The following is a 20,510-nucleotide window of genomic DNA, read 5'->3' on the forward strand; positions in this document are numbered from 1 at the left end:
GGGTGATCATGTTCCAGGAACAGCGGGAAGTCGAACCTGGTTAGAAAGAAGAAGGGAAGGGGGAAAGGGATGTGAGTGATGTCAGAAAGGCAGAGCCACGGAATCCATTCTGGTCTGCACACGTTTAGTCTGAGATGTCCAACAGACAGCCCATAGAGCTGTTGAGTTGGGAATTCAAGGGCTAGAGATTAAAATGTAGAAGCCATCAGCTTAGAGATGGCATTGAGAACCATGGCCTGGGTAAGTTTCTTCTGGATCACAAGTATAGATAGAGACAAGAGGTCTGTGGACACAAGCACTTCAACGTTTAGCCTTCTGGTAGGGTCTCCTCCACTGCTTCCTCCTTCTGGCTGAGTTTCAGTGAAACAGAAGTAGGAGGCGAGCCAGCCAGTAAGGTATCCCTGAAGTCAAGTGGTGGAAGAGTTTCAAGAATAAGAGTGATTGGGCTTCCCTGGTGGCGCAGTGGTTGAGAGTCCGCCTGCCGATGCAGGGGACGCAGGTTCGTGCCCCGGTCCGGGAAGATCCCACATGCCGCGGAGCTGCTGGGCCCGTGAGCCGTGGCCGCTGAGCCTGCGCGTCCGGAGCCTGTGCTCCTCAACGGGAGAGGCCACAACAGTGAGAGGCCCGCATACCGCAAAAAAAAAAAAAAAAAAAAATAGAATAAGAGTGATTAACTGTGCCAGATGCTACTGAGAGCAGGGTTATACTGAGAATCGATAGAATGTCCAACAGAAACGCCCTTGTAAATTTAGGTGTTCAGTTTAATAGTTACTCTTAATTTCTTAACCACGAGTTAACTCTTACTTACCAACACCATGACCAAGTTTGCAGTTCTAATTTTTATCTCTAATTTAACAACTGTGGAATATTCTAAGTCAAATCAAATGCTATGAAATTCCTAATCGTGCTCATTCAACTAGCAGTTTAAGTAAAATGATGATCTGATCACCAGAGTCCCTGTGAAAGAAAAAGCATATGTTGCCTTTCTAGAAAGGATTTAAGAAGAAACCTCTCTAAGCACCTATTCTTTAAGGTAACATTTGGTTACTGGATCTGTGTTTACACAGGATTACTAGAACAAATCAGACACAAAATTTTATTTTATTCCGTATAACAACAGCAATTTCTAATATGAGCACGCTTTAGAAATGAAGCGCTTTCTTTTCTCTTTTAACAATTGGTGTTGGGTTGATCAGCCACATTCTCTCAAAGAGAACGTCAGTGGTGCCACTTTAAACGTTTTTCAACAGAACACTGTTGCCCGAAGTGTGGACTCATGAAGTAAGCCAAATGTCTTGTCCTCCTCCTATATTCTTATTTGTCCCTGCAATTGCTTGCACTGTGCTTTTCTCTTACTTATTCAGGAGTGAGAGGAGAATTGCTATCATCTCTTCCATCTGAGCTTATTTTCTGGGACCACTGGGCTCAAGTCCCTAAGTTAGAGAATATTCAGAGTGAACCACTAGCCCTTAAGGAGTGTGTTTAAACAAAAACCAAACACCCATGTACATCTAAAAGAGAACAATTTGTTAGACTTCATTTTTTGATATACACAATTTTCTTTCCAAAGAAGCCCATTTCCTCCTGTGATTTTATAGGAGAATCGGTTTTCTAAAAATAGGCCATACTTAAACAAGAGTACCACTTTTTAACGCTTCAGTGAAAACAGTGATGATGAAATCACTTGAATACAGTACTATCAATGTTCCTTAACAGCTTTTTCTAACTATTTTATCCTAAGTTTTCAAAGGAATATAGAAATATTTTTTTCAAAAGGAAAATAATTCCCTTTGTAACCAAAAAGAAAAGGGGGGGTAGTTTTAAATACACTAACCAGTCATTTCAGTATTTCAACATTCACAAATATCATACCGATTTATGAGTTCTTGGTCTAGGATAAGATATAATATGGAGACTACAGTTGTTCTACTAACTTTAAATAGCCACAAAGGATGTTATTTAGAAGTACATGTCAAAAATTATACTTGTAATTCATCTTCTACCTTTCTTAGCCCTCAATGTTTTCCTCCAAAGAGTAGAAAATATCCCATCGGTCCAATCATTCGTTGCCACGTCAAGCCGACCAAACATCTGTGGAGCCGTAATCGCTTTGGGATTCATCCTCATTTCCCGGTGTGGTTTTCCACAATCTATACCAAGTAAATACAAATTTTAAACAACTCCCATGTAGAATGAGCCATCATTAGGCAACATTGAACCAATTTGCAGTGTACTGTCAGCAGGTGTTCAAAACATGAAAAAATGCAAAATTACATTGAAAATACATGTCTTACTGCATTTCAAGTTATCATAATTACCCTCATTATATTTTATTGACTAAAGCACTTTTTATCTTCTGGAAAAGAAAGTTGCATGTTACATAAGGGGAAAATGCTACCATGCTGGAAGTGATGAAGGAATTAATGTAGGATGGAAGTTCTTCAAATTTCACAGCTCAAAACTCTTTTGGTTTATGGCGTATTAGATTAACTTTTATATCTGAAATGTCACTTAAAGACACCTGATTCTCTCCATTAACAGCTTTGATTTGCTGAGATATGGTCTTACTCATTTGGAAAAAAATCAGCTAAACTAATGTTACAAAAATCAAGGATTTTTCTTCTGTGGTCAGCTTCAGAAAAGGTATTCAAATCTTTCAAACCCTAAAACTATTCTTAAATAAGATGGATTCTGTACATAGGGGATGGTAGTTACTAAGTAAAAAATTGAAGAATAAGATTTAAAGTATATTATATGTGGAATCTAAAAAAATGGTGCAGAAGAACTTATTTACAAAACAGAAATAGACTCACAGACATAGAAAACAAACTTATGGCTATCAAATGGGAAAGGCTGGGGAGGGATAAGTTAAGACTTTGGGATTAAAATATACACACTACTATATGTAAAACAGATAATCAGCAAGGACCTACTGTATAGCACAGGGAACTCTGCTCAATATTCTGTAATATCCTAAATGGGAAAAGAACTTGAAAAAGAATAGATACATATATATGTATTAACTGAATCACTTTGCTGTACACCTGAAACTAATACAATATAGTAAATCAACTGTATTTCAATTTAAGAAGTTTAAAGATTTAAAGTATAAAATCATAAAAATAGAGGCTAAAATATTACATACTGTGTGAAAGATTGACAAACACAGGCACACATACATAGATATGTACACTGGAAAAGGTGTTACATTAAAACCTATCTAGAAAATTAGAGAATAGTTCTCTTTTTCCAAAATCACAAAAAAGAATCAGGGTAATTATTTACAATATTTTACAGTGCTGAAAAATTCAACTTAGTCACAGTTCAGCTTTTTCAATACATGATATCCGTAAGACTGGCAACATTTTTAAAAAATCTAATCACACTTTACAAAAGGCCAGCAACCTCTTCAAATGTATCACAGGTGAAAACTGGACTTGGTCTGTTGCCCATACAAGAGAAACTATCAAAAATTATTTCATTATGGTTGTAGGTAGAATTATATCATTTTCATTTAAAATATGATACCATAACATTTTTATAAGAGCACTCTAAGGAAAAAAAAAAAAGGTTGACTTTTTAAATGTTGGTTAAACTAATTCCTCTTAACTCTTCTCCTAGGCATTTCGTGACTGTCCTGATCACTCCACCTTCATGGACTCTGCCCCAGAGTAAGCACCCTTTTCTTGCTGTCACCTTCTTAGGACCTCCTTATGGAAGTTCCCAGACAGCCCCTCCTGTCCCAGTCTATTCTCTACGTGGCCACCGGATGGTCTTCTACACACAGGGCTGATCACACCACTCCCCAGCTCTATGGCTTCCCATCACCCACAGGATAAAATCTCGGTATTTATTGTGACTTACAGAGCTTCTCATGCCATGCCCTCTGTACTAATTTGAATTCCCCCTGGAGGCTAAGCCTGAGACAAAGACATGGGAACTGACAGTTTGGATTCAGGGGAAAGAGAGAGTGAGACAGGAAAGGAGAGAGAGCCAATAAAGGGCTCATTGGTGAGCCAGTCACAGATGGAGTGTCCCTCTAAAAGACAGGAGGTGGGACATTTCCCTTCCACTCCTTCCCTCATTGGTTAAGGGTATGGCTGCCTCAGGAGCATTAATTCTCACCCAACTCCTTCTTCCAGGCTGAGCCAGTTCTCTAGCTTCAAGGAAAGTCATAAGGCTGAAAAACCGGGAGACACCGCTGGCATCTGGGGGAAAAACTCTCCAACAGTTGCATCTGCAGCAGGAGAGGGCCAAAGGGATGCGGCCCTAGGCACCAATAGCATCTGCTATACCTCGTCATCTCCCCCACTCCCACAAATTAGATTTCATCCATGCCAGAGAGCTTCTCCAGGCATATCAAGCTCTCGTCAGTCCCTCCTACCTGCTCAGCCTCTTCATTCTGCTAAGAATGCCTTTCATCCATCTGCTACTCAACCCGCAAACCTCAGATGAAGTAGCACCTGCTCTGTAAGCCTTTCTAGAATTCCTTCAAAAGGTTTCTGATCTCCTTTGCCTCTGCTCACATCATAATTGTCCAAATCTTCCTCATGTCCAATCTTCCATGCTGAGTTACAATTACCTGTGTCACTACACTACACTGTAAACTCCTTAAAGACATGGTCATTTTTTTTCCATGCCTGCTTTCCCATTTCTAGTACAGAACCTCAAAGTACAGAACATCAAAGATATTTGATGAACAAATACATGATGAATAAGGGAACAAATAACATACATGGGTCCTGCAGAAGTTCAACCCAATTACTTTCTCAATCTTTTGGATAATCCAAGTTTTCAGTAAAAAACAATATCATTTAATATAACAAATGTTTACCCTACATACTAAAACCAAGAACAGGTTAATAAACAGAAAATAGTCTAATAATTTATTCATCTTTGCAAAGAACTTCTCCAAAACCAGTGATGCCATATTGATTACATCATTTAGACATATTATACACAATGTATCTCTATTGTTTAATATTTAGTACTCATTTTGTTCAAGTCATTGTACCCAGTGCATTTGTAGTTTATTATTAACAGAAGGCAGCTTCATAACAACAACAAAAGCATCTTGAAGCATAATTTGAGAACGAGAATACATCATTTTAATGCTATGTAAAAATCCCAAAGCAGAACCTTAATAGTACACATGAAAACCATGTGGTAAGTTTTGCAGGTGTGACCTCTCAGTTTTGGTGGAGGTAGGTGCTAGCTGAGAGCATAAGCCTGTCTCAGTGTGAAGACCCCCTGGTAGAGTCCTGAGGTACAGAATTCACTCTGTCCCATAGCTGAGGAAATTGAGACTAAATCTAATGTATGCAGGACCCTAGAATAAATACAGACCATAGTCACCAACCAATATCGATGCATTGGGGTTCCATGAGCTGACTGGAAACGCAGCCGGGCAGCTTTTCCTTGTGGGACAATGTATGATGCATTCTAACAGCCAAAGTTCTGTGAAATTTTGGAACTGCCATGGCTAAGGGCTGCGAATACTTTTAAGAAGGAAGTCATCAATGTCTAATCAGAACCAGAGAATACAAGAATAATCATGAAAAAGGTAATGCCCATTATCCTTAGATAACTTTAGGTTAGGGACTTAGATGTAAAACTTAGGGACATCTGGAAATTAAATACATTTATTTCACTTCACAAGAAAAATATCTGATTCTGGGTGGGAAATTAGTTTATAATTAGGGTGATTTTTCAATACATAGAATTTAAGAGTTGGGATTAGAATTATAATTATATTTATTGAGAGGTAGCACCTTGTGTTAAGTCATAAGTGGCAAATGGTATGGTTTACTGGGAAAATTCTGGGTTTTTCGTTAATGGGACCTGACCTTAATTTTGAGTCTCATCATTTACCATCTTTTTGACACTGAATATTTCTGAAGTTAAATTTTGACTTTTTGGTACAAAATGGGGATAATGATAGCCACATCTCAAGATCATTTTGAAAACTAAATGGCATAACATATGTAAAACATATAGCACAGTCCATAAAATCACTTTAAAAAAATGTTTTTCCTGAAGCATTATTCAGAAAAGCCAAGATATGGAAACAACCTATGTGTCTACCGATGGATGAATGAATAAGGAAGATGTGGTATACATACACAATGGAATGTTATTCATCCATGAAAAATAAGGACATCCTGACATTTGTGAAAACATGGAGGGACCTTGAGGGCATTATGCTAAGTGAAATAAGTCAGACAGAGAAAGAAAAATACTGTATGATATCACTTATATGTGGAATCGAAAAATGTCAAACCCAGAGAAACAGATTGTAGAACGGTGGTCACCAGGGATTGGAGGTGAGGGAAATGGGGAGATATTGGAAAAGGGTACAAACTTCCAGTTATAAGATTAACAAATTTGGGGATCTAATGTACAGCATGGTGATTATAGCTAATAATACTGTATCATATACTTGAATATTTCTATGAAAGTAGATCTTAAATGCTCTCATCACAAAAAAGAAATGGTTATTATGTGATACGGTGGTGGTGGTAGCTAATGCTATGGTGATAATTTTGCAACATATAAATGTATCAAATCAACACACTGTACACCTTAAACTTGCACATGTTATGTGTCCGAATTATATTTGTACACAATAAAGCTGGAAAAAAACGTTTTTCTCCTCTGGTCCATTAATGTACTGTGTTATCTCTAAAATCTACCCAATAGTCAAAAAAGTAGCATCCCCTCCTATAAATATATGCTAACATACATCTACATGTGTGTCCCTCTTGGGGCATTCACATGTGTCACAACAGTTTAAATGTGTCTCCAGATTGACCGCCCCTTACCTGCCATGGCGTTCATCAAGGTGTGGATGCAGGTGGTTTTCCCTGCTCCACTAGGCCCCAGGGTCATCATTCCATGCCGCACCCTCTGTGTTTCAAATAACTGGATGACTTTCAGCTTCCAAGGAGGATGGTTGATTAAACCAGCTTCTTCAACCTGAAAACATAACAAACCGCCCACATTGGGCCACATGAACAGATATCTGGACTTACCATTGTGCTCAAAATAAGTATAGACATGGAGCGAGGTTAGAGAAATGGGGAATTATTGTTAATGCATATGAAGTTTCAGTTGGGAAAGATGAAAAAAGTTCTGAAGACAGACAGTGGTGAGGTTTGCACAATACTATGAATATACTTAATGCCACTGAACTGTACACTTAAAAAATAGTTAAAATGGTGCATTTTATGTCATGTGTTTTACCACAATGAAATATGTATACTTTTGGCTGCACTGCAGGGCTTGTGGGATCTTAGTGCCCCAACCAGGGATGGAACCCGGGTCCACGGCACTGAAAGCCTGAGTCTTAACCACTGGACTGCCAGGGAATTCCCAATAAAAAAATATATTGCATAAAAAATATATATACATAGGCAAAAGCAGGCTGAACATAATCAAAATGATATCCCAGGCAAACAAGAAACACCTACAGTTGACTTTGGGAATTAAATACACTTATATTAACATTTTATTGAATATATGTATTAGGAGCAACTTAAGAATAAAGGCTCAAATATCAAAATGTGTTTTAAATGTTTAATTTAAAAGATGATATTTAATTTAAAAGATAATTTCAAGCATACCAAGTTGACTGATATTCCATATCAATGTCAAGCCATCTTTATAAATCTTCTGCATAGTTTTTATCTATCAAACACATGTATGGAAGCTACGCTGCCAAACGCTATTCTAAGTTTAATCTTCTATGAGATTAGTACTATTGGTGTCTTCATTTTATAGGTAAGGAAACTGGGGCACAAAGAGACTAAGCAATTTATCCAAGATTATTAGTTGTTAAGTTATAGAGTAGGGATTGGAACCCAAGAAATTCAGCCCTATGGTCCATGCTCTTAACCATCATGCTATGCTTAAATTCACTATAAATGATGCTCTTATTTTTACTTAAATAATTTTGGATAATAATCATGTATCATTTTATGCTATGTATTTTCAGATTTTTCATATGCTATAAATTACTAATGTAAGTCACTTTATAAATTAGTTTATACTTAGCTTTTTAGGCAATGCTACAATTAATTTGGCCATATGATGAAGAAGCCATTTGCAAAATGAATTATCACTTTTACCTGATTAGGAAATTAAGATCTTTATATACTGCTATTTAAAGGGGAAATGGCCATAAAATACTACCATATTGATTTTTATTACAAATATCTTCAAAGAATTGAAATGTATTTTATAAATATGAGCTAATCACCATTTCTATAAAAAATTTTTTTTAAAAACTCTTTTTCATAGGAAAGGAAGTTGAGGCACAAGGTTTTCATGATTCATTTCCATTCCTAGGAAGACTATAAAAAGTTACAGCTGCACCAAGTATCATGGGAAATCCAGACAAATGATACACTTAACATGATGGATCCCCCCAGAGCCCAAGGAAGAAATCACAAGTGATCTTGGGCCTGGGGAAAAAGAATGACAGCTAAGGAGCCATATGAGATCACTGCAAATGACAGTCAGTAGCTACAGTCCTGAGACCAAAGCAATGTGGTAAACACCAGGGCCACAGAGAGAAACAAAACCAGCATGGGCGATGCAGCCGGCCAAGCTCCACCGGTCCCTGCTGACCCATCACATTTCATTGGGAATCTGGTGTGGACTGGTCTCCATCAATAATGGGGCCACTAGCACATGGCTAACTGGACCTGTAGCTGAGTGATGGTAGGAGACCCCCTGGGAGGAAAAGCTCTATCAGTGGTGAGCAACGGCTTCTCTTAAAACTGTAGTCACAGCCTCAGTGTTGTTCTCGGAACCTGTAGATTTAGGCCACAACAGCTCCACTTGATTCCCATGAAGTTCAGATGAAAGGGACACTGTACTTGATGTCCTGTGAAATATATTACCTGTCTACTAATTGCCATTTCCAGTTCAGGGTAACCGGCCTTGTCCAGAAGAATATTTGGGAAGAGATCTTCAATCAGACTCAAAAATAAGGGTTCATCCTCATCAATCTCAGAAAGAAAATAAAGGGAGATCAGACCAAATCTTTTGGCATAAACATGGCAATATCAGATAAACTAAAGATGTCCAATACAGCCCAGATTACTTTGTCACAAACAGTAATAAATAAAATATCACCTCCACTGAAGTTGAGAACTATTTTCATCATGTTTACTAAATTAAAAATCAGTTTTTTAAAAAAGGGGTGTGGGGGGAGAAGAGAAAAAAAAAAGGAAGGAAATAGAAGGAAAGAAAATATTGCCTACATGACAACCTTTCCATAAAACCACCAGATTGGGGAATTTACTAAATAACCTACAATTTCTCCTTTAACTTAAAAATAATTTTTTAAAAGGAGAATAGTGGCAAATTCATGAATTGGAATTTGGTTCATACTCTTATTTTGAAATAAAAATATATCATTCTGTCATCCCGTACATGGATCCACTGATACTGGACAACTGATTGTTCAGTCTCTACTGTGAAAGCAGAGAATGTGAAATTATTACGCACTTGTAAAAGTCACATACAATTTCCTTCCAAGGTCTACTTTCACAAAGGTAAAAGGGATTTTAGCTCTACAGCACAAAAATTTCAAGGTATTTGGAAATGTAAGACGGGGATTTTTAAAAATCCATTTTAATTCTATTGGAATAGACATGTTAGACTAGAGATGAGCCACCACAAAAATTGCTCCTGAAAAAATGTAATTTAAAGTTCTGCTCTATGTAATTTAAATTTATGTTATGCTCTATGTATTTATCTGATAATTAAGCGTTTTAAATGAGCACTTTAAATAAATATTTCTAATCGCATTTGTGCTTAGTTAAACTGAAATTTAAGTGGGTGGAACATTTCCATCTGTGAATCTTACCAGTTTGGAAAGATTCATATCTCGTAGTACACGCATGACAATTGTGGACTCTGTATCCGTGGGGTTGGCTCTTTTGGCTGCTCCCAGAGTTCGCAGAACAGACAGAATATTACGCAGACCAAAGTCATAATGTACCTGAAGAATATGAGGTACACGGGGCTTATTTTCAATATTAACTTACCCATAGAAACTGTACAAATTTGACAAAGACATAATGAATAAATGCTGATTTTCCTTTAGAAAATTTGTACAGTTAGTGGGGCAATAAATTTTTTTATCAATAGATTCTTTTTTTTAGCAAATGGAGAATACCCAAAAGAATCCTCTCCTGTACCATCATTAATTTAAGCCCTTAGATCAGAACTAATAGATCTTGACAGACAGAAAGGAATAAATTTCCTCCTGGAGATACATGTCCCCTTGAGCCCTTCTTAACCAATCATCCATAAGAAAATTTCCTCATATCTTGAAAGCTAAAATTCTGAACCAGAATTAAACTGAGACCTCACTCATGAACATCATATAAGTTTAAAAGACAGGGGTATTGAGGAGAAAGAAAAGTAGCTACATTCCAGGATTACCTAGAGAGGGAAACAATAAGGACAAATCAGAAAGTCAAGCCCCCAGCTTTGTTGTCCCCTTGATAGGTATTTATAAAAGCTCAATCATGCCAAATTTCAACACATATAAAGTGAATAATTAAAAACCAATCATCCAACCACTATAGGAAAGAGTATCCCTGGCAGTTGGTCAAACAATTTAAAATACAACTACCATATCATACAGCAATCCCACTTCAGGGAATATATTCAAAAGAATTGAAAGCAGAGTCTCAAAAAGATATTTAAACACTCATGTTCATAGGAACACTATTCACGATAGCCAGGAGGTGGAAGCAACCCAAATGCCCATCGACTGATGAACGGATAAACAAAACATGGCATACATTTAAAATTAAGAATGTTTTTCAACCAGGAAAAGGAAGCAAGTATAATACTATTACATGCTACACCATGGATGAAACTTGAGAACATTATACTAAATTAAATAAGCCAGTCACAAAAAGACAAATACTGTACGGTTCCACTTATATGAGCTATCTAAAGGAGCCAAATACATGGAAACACAAAGTAGAATTGTGGTTACCAGGGAATGGGGGGAAGGGAAGAGTGGAGTTGTATAATGGGTATAGAGTTTCAGTTTTGCAAGACAAAAAAGTTATGGAGATCTGTTTCACAACAATGTGCATTTACTTAACACTACTGAACTATATGCTTAAAAATGGTTAAGTGATAAATTTAATATTTTTTCATCATAATTCTAAAAACCTATAGAAAAAAAACATTATCTGCTAATTGGGAGCAGTATGCATCACTTAATACCAATCGTTTGGAGGATAGAGCACATAAAAATATTCAGACCGAGTTCCTGCCTTCAAGGAGTTTAAATTCTAATTGTGGCAATAAAATAAAAACATGAGCAAGCTTGCATAAAAGTACAATAACAATGACTTGAAAGTACTGGTGAATGGAATTAATTAAGGAAAACTTATCAGCATTAGACTCTGTTAAATCTGTGGACATGAAGTGAGATTCACAGAATGCTCACCAAGGAATCAGCATGGGGCCAATTGTTTTGTACACATGGACTCATTTCATTTCCCTTGTGACCTTGTGACCTTGTGACCTTGTGAACAAGGGCAATAGGAGTGAAGGAGGAGAAATGAAATTAGAGAGGAAGAGGGCGGGAGTCAGTGATGTGGGAGTTTCTCTACCTGCAAGAAACAGCAGGGAAAAGGGAAGAATCAGTGAGTAAAGGCTGCAATAATCAGAAGAAACCAAGAATGTTTTGAGTGAGAATGGAATATAGTTGAACCTGTGGGTATAACCTAGATTCGAAGAAGTTTGGATTGAGAGGTTCCTCAAAACCATGAGGACACATGACATACATTATGATGAATGAACAGGTGAGATAAAAAGCAAACATCAATATTCATAATTCTTTGGCTCTTAAGTCAGTTCAGATAGTGTTAACTTCATTTCTATGCCTTAAATGTTAATTTCTTCAAATGTACTTAGTAAAACTATGCATGTAAAATTGTTTTTGCCATGATATAACTTTCTACTTTGTATATATGAGGTACCTTGTCAACAACCCCAGTCCACAATTTTTTTAAATTTTTATTTTATATTAGAGTATAGCTGATTTACAATATTGTGTTAGTTTCAGGTGTACAGCAAAGTGATTCAGTTATACATATACATATGTGTATTCTTTTTAAGATTCTTTTCTGGTATAGGTTATTACACAATATTGAGTACAGTTCCCTGTGCTATACAGTAGGTCTTTGTTGTGTACCTATTTTATATATAGCAGTATGTATATGTTAATCCCAAACTCCTAATTTACCCCTCCCCCTGCCTTCCCCTTTGGTAACCATAGGCTTGTTTTCTGTATCTGTGAGTCTATTTCTGTTTTGTAAATAAGTTCCTTTGTATCATTTTTTTAGATTCCACATGTAATTGATATCATATGATATTTGTCTTTCTCTGCCTGACTTCACTTAGTATGATCATCTCTAGGTCCATCCATGTTGCTACAAATGGCATTATTTCATTCTTTTTTATGGCTGAGTAATATTCCACTGTATATATGTACCGCTTCTTTACCCATTCATCTTTTGATGGACATTTAGGTTGCTTCCATGTCTTGGCTATTATAAGCTGTGCTGCAATGAACATTGGGGTGCATGTATCTTTTCGAATTACAGTTTTGTCTGGATATATGCCCAGGAGAGGGATTGCTGTGTCATATGGTAGTTCTATTTTTAGTTTTCTGAGGAACCTCCATACTGTTTTCCACAGTGGCTGCACCAACTTACATTCCCCCCAACAGTGTAGAAAGATTCCCTTTTCTCCACACCCTCTCCAGCACTGAATAAAAAATTTAAATACGCCTAAGTACATAGGGACCTTCAGAATGTCACACCTGCTTAGAAAGCTGCTCCTCACACAGCTTGTAGAGCGTGAAAAACTTCCTGGCCAAAACAATGTTGTCAGTGAAGCCGCAACTAGCCAACTTCACCCTGATGATAATCTGTCGGTCAGGCACCATCATGGCCACGGAGCGGAAGTTAATCTTCAAGTTTTCAGGGAGTTCCTGCCGCCCAGCATAGCCAGGATTCTATACAGAAAATAAAACCCAAGGATGAACGATACGGTCATGGGGGAACAAGCGCAACACATCAGCATGATATTAAAAGATTCATTATGCACACACAACAAATCTGGAATGACAACCAGAAAATTCATTTACATATCTCACTCTCCTTTTAACTGGAGAGACTAAGTCATGAGTTATTAATATGAGCTCTGTTTAACACCAAAGGTTTTCAAACAGGAGTGAAAATTACAATCCCAATTTCCATTCATGGAAAATAAGTGACATATGAACAGGGACATGTGTGAAAACTGTGAAAAGAAGGCTGAAGTTCAGTAGCTCTTCTTGTGGTTCCTTACCATAGTCAGAAAAAGCCCAAATTCAGGGTTCATAGTCACATTATCTCCATCACTAAAAATAAAAGATTTTTTACGCTCCTTTTTACATGTCAGAATAATGGAAATCTGCTGGGCTGCAACAGAGAGAACTGGTAGGTCGATACGATTAAATTCATCAAAACAACCCCAGGATCCAGATTGAGCCAGTCCTTAGAACGGAAATTAAATAGAAAATCCAATTAGTACATAATTTTGGAAAGTCAAGAAAAAGAGCATTATGCAACTGCCAGGTCAAGCCACAGATAAGTTTGCTCAAACATAAAGTTGAACAAATAGATCATACATAAAATGCCTCCAAAATAACGCACAATGTGACCCTTTATCTGTAAACACCCAACCCGCAGGGATAAAGGAACATTACAAAGGCAAGTGATATTGACATTTGACCCACACAACACTGGTAAGATTCAGGTTTCCCAAAAAGTTTTACCAAGTTGGAAAATGACACTAAGATGTAGCCAATTGTTGAAAAATAAATCTTAACAAGATATTCCACCTTAGCTTAAATTTCTCATGAATTTAAAAATTTTAAAAAAATATAACCCTCACCTTTAAAAATCCGTCCAAGTCCTCGGAAATCCATCTGGTCTGAACAATTGAAAACCACGACGTATTTCCCAAGACATCGTCCCATATCTTTGGTCGTTTCTGTTTTGCCTGTTCCTGCTGGTCCAGCGGGGGCTCCCCCCATGCTCATTCCCAGAGCTTGAGCCAACGTGATATAACATCTGGAGGGGGAGGGGTAGAGAGATCACTAGAACCACACCACTGGCATCTGGAAGATACTTCTGAGACATCGCAGTGACATGATACAGGCACAAAATTGAAAAAAGGAAGATCCTGACCATTATCCCTACATAACCTTTCCAAAACTGCATCCTAAAATACACTTATCCTTATGGATATTAACATGTGTTGAGGAAAAAGGAAGGAGGGAGTGGTCTATGGTCAAATATGTTTGAAAACTCTTAAAAAGGTTCAACAGGATTTTTTATGATAAAGTATATTCACAATCTTCAATTATGAAAAAGGGTACATAGCATTTCCAAAACTTATTTGGCAACTTTTTCAAAGAAGTCTACCAACATCTAAAGAAGAGTATTCTAGGAAGCAGACTGGGGGCTGTTATGTAGATTAATCCCCTTTTGAATCTAAGAGTCGATGATTTGATAAACTTGGAAACCAATGATCACATGAGATGTAAACCACACATTGCTAAATAATCACACCTTAAATCTATTTCTGGGAGCACCTACTAAACCTGCAAATACCTTCTACTGTATCTTACAGTATGATATTAACAAATAAAAGATTCTGGTGAGAGAATACAAGAATGCCTGTGAAGGAAAACAACCGATAACTTGCTGATGAATTGCTCAATTTCCCAGCATCACCCAGTGCCGTAAAAGGAGGTAATCTATAATGTAATGCAGTTTAGGGCTTTCTGAAGGCTAAACTCTAAAGCATTCATCTGGACTTGAAAAAAATTTTTGAAGAAAATAAAGTGATTATCCAGCAATGAAGTGTGGGAATGAGAAGTGAGCACACCCATCCGGAGGCGTCTAGGTTCTCAATTTTATTGGGTTTGGGTTCCCCAAAAGGCAGGTAAATGACTCAGCCCCGAATGCAAAAAATGAGCCTGGATTCAAAGAAGGAAATGTGGGTATAAAACCAGAAGGATGCCTGATCTCACTTTGATTCTGCCTTTTAACCCAAGGTCTTATCTTTCCTCTTGAAGTCTTGTTATCCCTTGCACAGCAGTCTCTGTAATAACAGCTAACATGTCACAATAGCTCCACCTACACTATGGCACTTAAACCCCACTGAACCCTGCAGGGAAGCCACTTATTTTCACCATTTTACAGATGAGGAGAGAGGCTCACAGAGATGGAATAATTTTTCTGAGGGTCATGGTGGAGGGAGCAGAGACTTCAGCCAGTCTGTGTGGCCACAAGCTCTCACGCTGCCCAGGTCTAGGACACGTCCACACTCTCACGGTAAGGAATAAATCTCCAGGAACTCTGGCCACCCAGTTGCTCTGTCTTGCAAATCCTCCTTATCATGGGATCATTTGGGTTTATATTTAAACTGAAGAAGTAGCAAGTTGTTAAGCTGCCAGAAAGAAATCATGCTATTTACATGAAGAAAGGGCAGCCATGCCCGGTGATCTATCCCTCACTTTCTCCAATAGGTGGGACTTCAGTCCAATTGATACCAAGCAGGACCCTGTGCGGCTCCTGGGCACAAAAGCTGTTCTGTGTCCCCTATTTCTTGATTACAGGAAACAGGCTTCATTCAGCTTCCAAGACCTTCCCTGCGTTCCAAGGAGCAGGTTCAAACAGTTGCTAATTAGGGAAGAGGGGGGATGTGAGACAAGGGAGGAACAGTCAAAAGAAACAACAGCGCAGCCTTGGGGCAGGGTCCTGGTTCCCCACCACAGGATATTCAACAATATCTTTGAGCTGTTTTGCAGATACTGAAACCCCCTGCCAGGTGGGAGAAGTTAACTGCATGCTGCCCACAAGCACGTAGACCCCAGACCAGTTGAAACCAGAAGGCTGATGATGCCAACTCCCACTTAGCTCCCCACCAACCAATCAGAAGAATGTCCACAGGCTGATCACACCGTCTCTGAACCATTACTATAAAACTCCTCACTACCCCCTCCAGATCGGGACACACAGTTTTGAGGGCATTAGCCCGTTGTGGCCCCCTTAACCTGGCAAAGCAATAAAGCTATGCTTTTGTACTTCACCCCAAACTCTGTCTCTGAGAATTAATTTGGTGTTGGGGTACAGAGGCCAATATGCTGGCACCCAAACCCTCTAGGACTTGCCTTTCAGAGACAAGCATGGACCTGCCAGACCATCTTCATGTACTTGTTGACATGATTCTCTCCAGAGCATTCTACATGTAAGTGTACCTCACCCCCTCCCTTCTCTGCTTTCCTTTCCAGTCTCTGCTGCTTTCAAAAATCTTATCATTCCTGAACGGGTTTGGAGTTTATGTGATCTAGTGGCCTTTTAGCAGCTCTGCTATACTTTCCTGCCTCCCCACTAGATGGCCATAAGCTCTCTGCTGTCAGGAACTACTTTTACTCCCAGCTATTTGCCTAACCCTTGTCACCCAGTATTCTGTGAACATCTGTTGAATAAATGGCTTGTGCTGGCCCACCCATACACTTTTATCTGCTTCCTCCTTTCCCAGTAGCTACTAGAGTTAGAGATATAGAATGTGACCCTGGCACCAAATGAACAATGACCAACCCCATGACCCAAGGCTCATTAGCACGCAAGTATAGTATTAAGTATTCATAGTGATCTAGATGCATTTCACCACACGTAAACCAGAAGTGCTTTCAGCTCCTATTCTTAAACAGTATTGATTCTAAAATGCTGAAAAACTTGTCAAGACAACAGGGTATATGCATCAGAAAGTTAATTATCTTTGTTGAGAACTCGGATTAGTTATAGATTCTTTGATTATAGGACAGGCTTAAGGAGAAATGAAAGGAAAGGTTGGTAAAGAATGTGTTATCAATGATTAACTCAATATTGAAAAACCAAACAACCCAATCAAAAACTGGACAGAAGACCAAAATAGACATTTGTCCAAAGAAGTCATACAGATGGCCAACAGGCACATGAAAAGATGTTCAATATCGCTAATTATTAGAGAAATGCAAATCAAAACTGCAATGAGGTATCACCTCACACCAGTTAGAATGGCCACCATTAAAATGTCTACAAATTACAAATGCTGGAGAGGGTGTGGAGAAAAGGGAACCCTCCTGCACTGTTGGTGGGAATGTAAATTGGTGCAGCCACTATGGAAAACAGTATGGAGGTTCCTTAAAAAAACTAAAAACAGAGTCACTGTATGGTCCAGCAATCCCACCCCTGGGCATACAACCAGAAAAGACGAAAACTCTAATTCAAAAAGATACGTGCACCGCAATGTTCACAGCTGCAATATTTACAACATCCAAGACACGGAAACAACCCAAGTGCCCATCAACAAAGGATTGGCTTAAGATGTGGTGTGTGTATATATATACACACACGCACACACAATGGAATACTACTCATTCACAAAAAAAAAAAAAGAAAAGAAATAGTGCCACATGCAGCAATGTGGATGAACCTAGAGAATATTAGTGAAGTAAGTCAGAGAAAGACAAATGCTATATGATATCGCATATGTGGAATCTAAAAAGAAAATACAAATGAATATATATATAAAACAGAAACAGACTCACAAACAGAAAAAAAACTTACCGTTACCAAGTGGGAGAGAGAGGGAGGGACAAATTAGGAGTATGGGATTAACAGATACACACTACTATACATAAAATAGATAAGTAACAAGGAGTTACGGTATAGCACAGGGAATTATATTCAATATCTTATAATAACCTATAATGGAACATAATCTGAAAAAAAATAACTGAAGCAATTTGCTGTACACTTGAAACTAACACAGTATTGTAAATCAACTATACTTCAATTTAAAAAATTCTAGGGCTTCCCTGGTGGTGCAGTGGTTAAGAATCCTCCTGTCAATAGAGGGGACACGGGCTCAAGCCCTGGTCTGGGAAGATCCCACATGCCGCGGAGCAACTAAGCCCATGCGCCACAACTACTAAGCCTGTGCTCTAGAGCCCGCGAGCCACAACTCCTGAGCCTGTGTGCCACAACTACTGAAGCCCACGTGCCTAGAGCCCATGCTCCACAAGAGAAGCCACCGCAATGAGAAGCCGGCACACCACAATGAACGGTAGCCCCCACTCACTGCAACTAGAGAAAGCCCACATATAGCAACAAAGACCCAACGCAGCCATAAATAAATAAATAAATAAAAATTTTAAAATAAAAAATTCTAAACAAACCAAAAAAAGAATGAAAAACAATAGTCATAGCAACATTATTAATGATGACTAACATTTACTCAGTGGCAGGCCCAGTGCTGGGTCCCTACCTACATTAATGTAGGTCCCTATCTACATTACATCTAGTCCACACAATGATTCCAAAAGAAGGGACTCAGAAAGGTTAGCTGTCTTGGCAAAGACTACACAGCCCAGTGGTCAAGATCCAGGTATAACTCACGGCAGCTGTGAGAATGTTAGAGAAAGAACACACGTCATGAGGCCTGTCTATGGTTTTTTTTTTTTGGCCACACTGCGCGGCTTGTGGGATGTTAGTTCCCCAACCAGGGATCAAACCCAGGTCCTCTACAGTAAGAGTGCAGAGTCCTAACCACTGGACCACCAGGGAATTCCCCTGTTTACATTTCTTATCAAGAAGAAAGATGTCTCCATCAGTCTTCAATTTCTGCTGCCCTCGGTCTTAAGTGATAGCAGTACAGCAAGTCCCCTACATAAGAACCTTAAAGTTGCGAACTTTCAAAGATGCGAACGTGCGTTCCATCAACATCATGCATGAGTGGAATTGCAGCTTTCCCTCTGTCTCCTATTGCTGACAATCCTTCAGCTCTACCATCTCCCACCTCCTCTCCCTCCTCCAGTCAGTAACTCTATTTGCCTGTTCACTCGATGCCAGCCCCTGGATGCCAGTTGTTGTACTGTACTTTTCAAGGTACTGTAAGATTAAACATGTTTTCTTTATTTTTTGTGTTTGTTTGTTTTTTATGTATTATTTGTGTGAAAAGTATTATAAATCTATTACAGTACAGTACTATATAGCCGATTGTGTTAGTTGGGTACCTAGGCTAACTTTGCTGGACTTACGAACAAATTGGACTTACGAACGTGCTCTCGGAATGGAACTCATTTGTATGTAGGGGACTTACTGTAGTAAGAAAGATTCCAGACTTCTCGACTTGTGCTCAAAAGTAGAAGGAAGGACTGGTCATGAAAAATACCATGAGCTTTTCGAAAAAGGCACTATATGTTTTTAGCATATTTATTGACTATTTTATCATCTGAAATATCTGCAACTCCATCCAAATGATGTCACGTTTCCCAGAGACTATCACTATCAACATTGTTGAATTTTCACAGGGCAGTCAGTGAAAAGCTGACAAGATGTCAAGGTCTCTGGCCTTTGTTTTATTCAAGTATTAATCTTAGTGAGGAATTCTTTTGTAAAAAGGCAGCCAATCTTGCAATGCAATCCCAATGACCAGCAAAAAATGGTGACTCACTCCTCCCGTCATCAACTTAGAGAAGAACAAACAAGTGAACATTTAGAGTGAAACAGGGGGAAACAAACTTTAGAATCACCTCCACTTACATACTTTGTTTTTAAAGTTCTCAAGTTTTTTTTGTTTGTTTGTTTGCTTTTGTTTTTTTTTAACATCTTTATTGGGGTATAATTGCTTTACAATGGTGTGTTAGTTTCTGCTTCAAGTTTTTTGATACAGAAATATATACAAGATAATTAATACAGTGAAAGAATCAAGTTGCAAAAAAGTTTGTATAATCTGATACCTATATATGAAAGTTAAAAAGAATCTTGACATATAAGCATTTAAAATTTCTTAGAAAATAAACTACTAATCATTTTGAAAAATAGAAAAATTTTCCTCTCATACTTTCAACTTTATATCTTTAGGTACGACTTAATTTTTTCGCCACAAAGATGTGACTTTGAAAATAAACATTTCTTCATTCATTTGGGAAATTTTATTTAGTACCTATTATGGCACAGAACTGTTCTAGGGGCAGTGAATAAATCACAGGAAATCTATACCTCAAAGGATATACCTGATATCCTAAAGGAAGGAAATAAACTATTCAAAAGTAGAAAACAGGAAAAATCAAGCTGGTTAGGAGGGTTCAGGAGTGTGGGGATTGCTGCTTCAAATGTGTCAAGTCCAAAGACCCATGTGCGATGACATTCAATCGGAGACCTGGAGAAGAGGAAGTGAGCTATGCCAGTATTGAAAGGAAAAGGGTTCCCAGTTAAGGCAACAGCAAGTGCAAAGGTCCTGAGGCAGCAGTGTGCTGAGACTATTCAAGGAACAGCCAAGGAGCAAGTAGCTGGAGCTCAATGAGGAAGGAGAAAGAGTAGCAGGGATCAGATCATGGCAGGTCTTATAGGCCAATGTAAGGACAC

The 20,510-nt window shown here is 38.3% G+C and overlaps 1 protein-coding gene and 1 non-coding gene across 5 annotated transcripts in view; both read right to left on the reverse strand.

Moving 5' to 3' along the window:
- DNAH5 (dynein axonemal heavy chain 5) overlaps positions 1-20,510 on the reverse strand; it is a 273,570-nt gene that overhangs the window by 108,835 nt on the left and 144,225 nt on the right. For all 4 annotated transcript variants that reach the window (XM_067730386.1, XM_067730387.1, XM_067730385.1 and 1 more), the window contains 7 exons: positions 13,981-14,159; positions 13,393-13,580; positions 12,863-13,057; positions 9,875-10,009; positions 8,904-9,011; positions 6,822-6,975; positions 2,004-2,150 (listed from right to left, as the gene is read on the reverse strand). In XM_067730386.1, the coding sequence (XP_067586487.1) occupies positions 2,004-2,150; positions 6,822-6,975; positions 8,904-9,011; positions 9,875-10,009; positions 12,863-13,057; positions 13,393-13,580; positions 13,981-14,159 (1,106 nt within the window). The remainder of the gene's footprint in view (positions 1-2,003; positions 2,151-6,821; positions 6,976-8,903; positions 9,012-9,874; positions 10,010-12,862; positions 13,058-13,392; positions 13,581-13,980; positions 14,160-20,510) is intronic.
- On the reverse strand, positions 18,635-18,707 carry TRNAK-CUU (transfer RNA lysine (anticodon CUU)). The gene has a single exon. It is a non-coding gene; the product is annotated as a tRNA-Lys (tRNA).

The sequence above is a fragment of the Pseudorca crassidens genome, chromosome 3, assembly GCF_039906515.1.
Source record: "Pseudorca crassidens isolate mPseCra1 chromosome 3, mPseCra1.hap1, whole genome shotgun sequence".
Taxonomy (NCBI): domain Eukaryota; kingdom Metazoa; phylum Chordata; class Mammalia; order Artiodactyla; family Delphinidae; genus Pseudorca; species Pseudorca crassidens.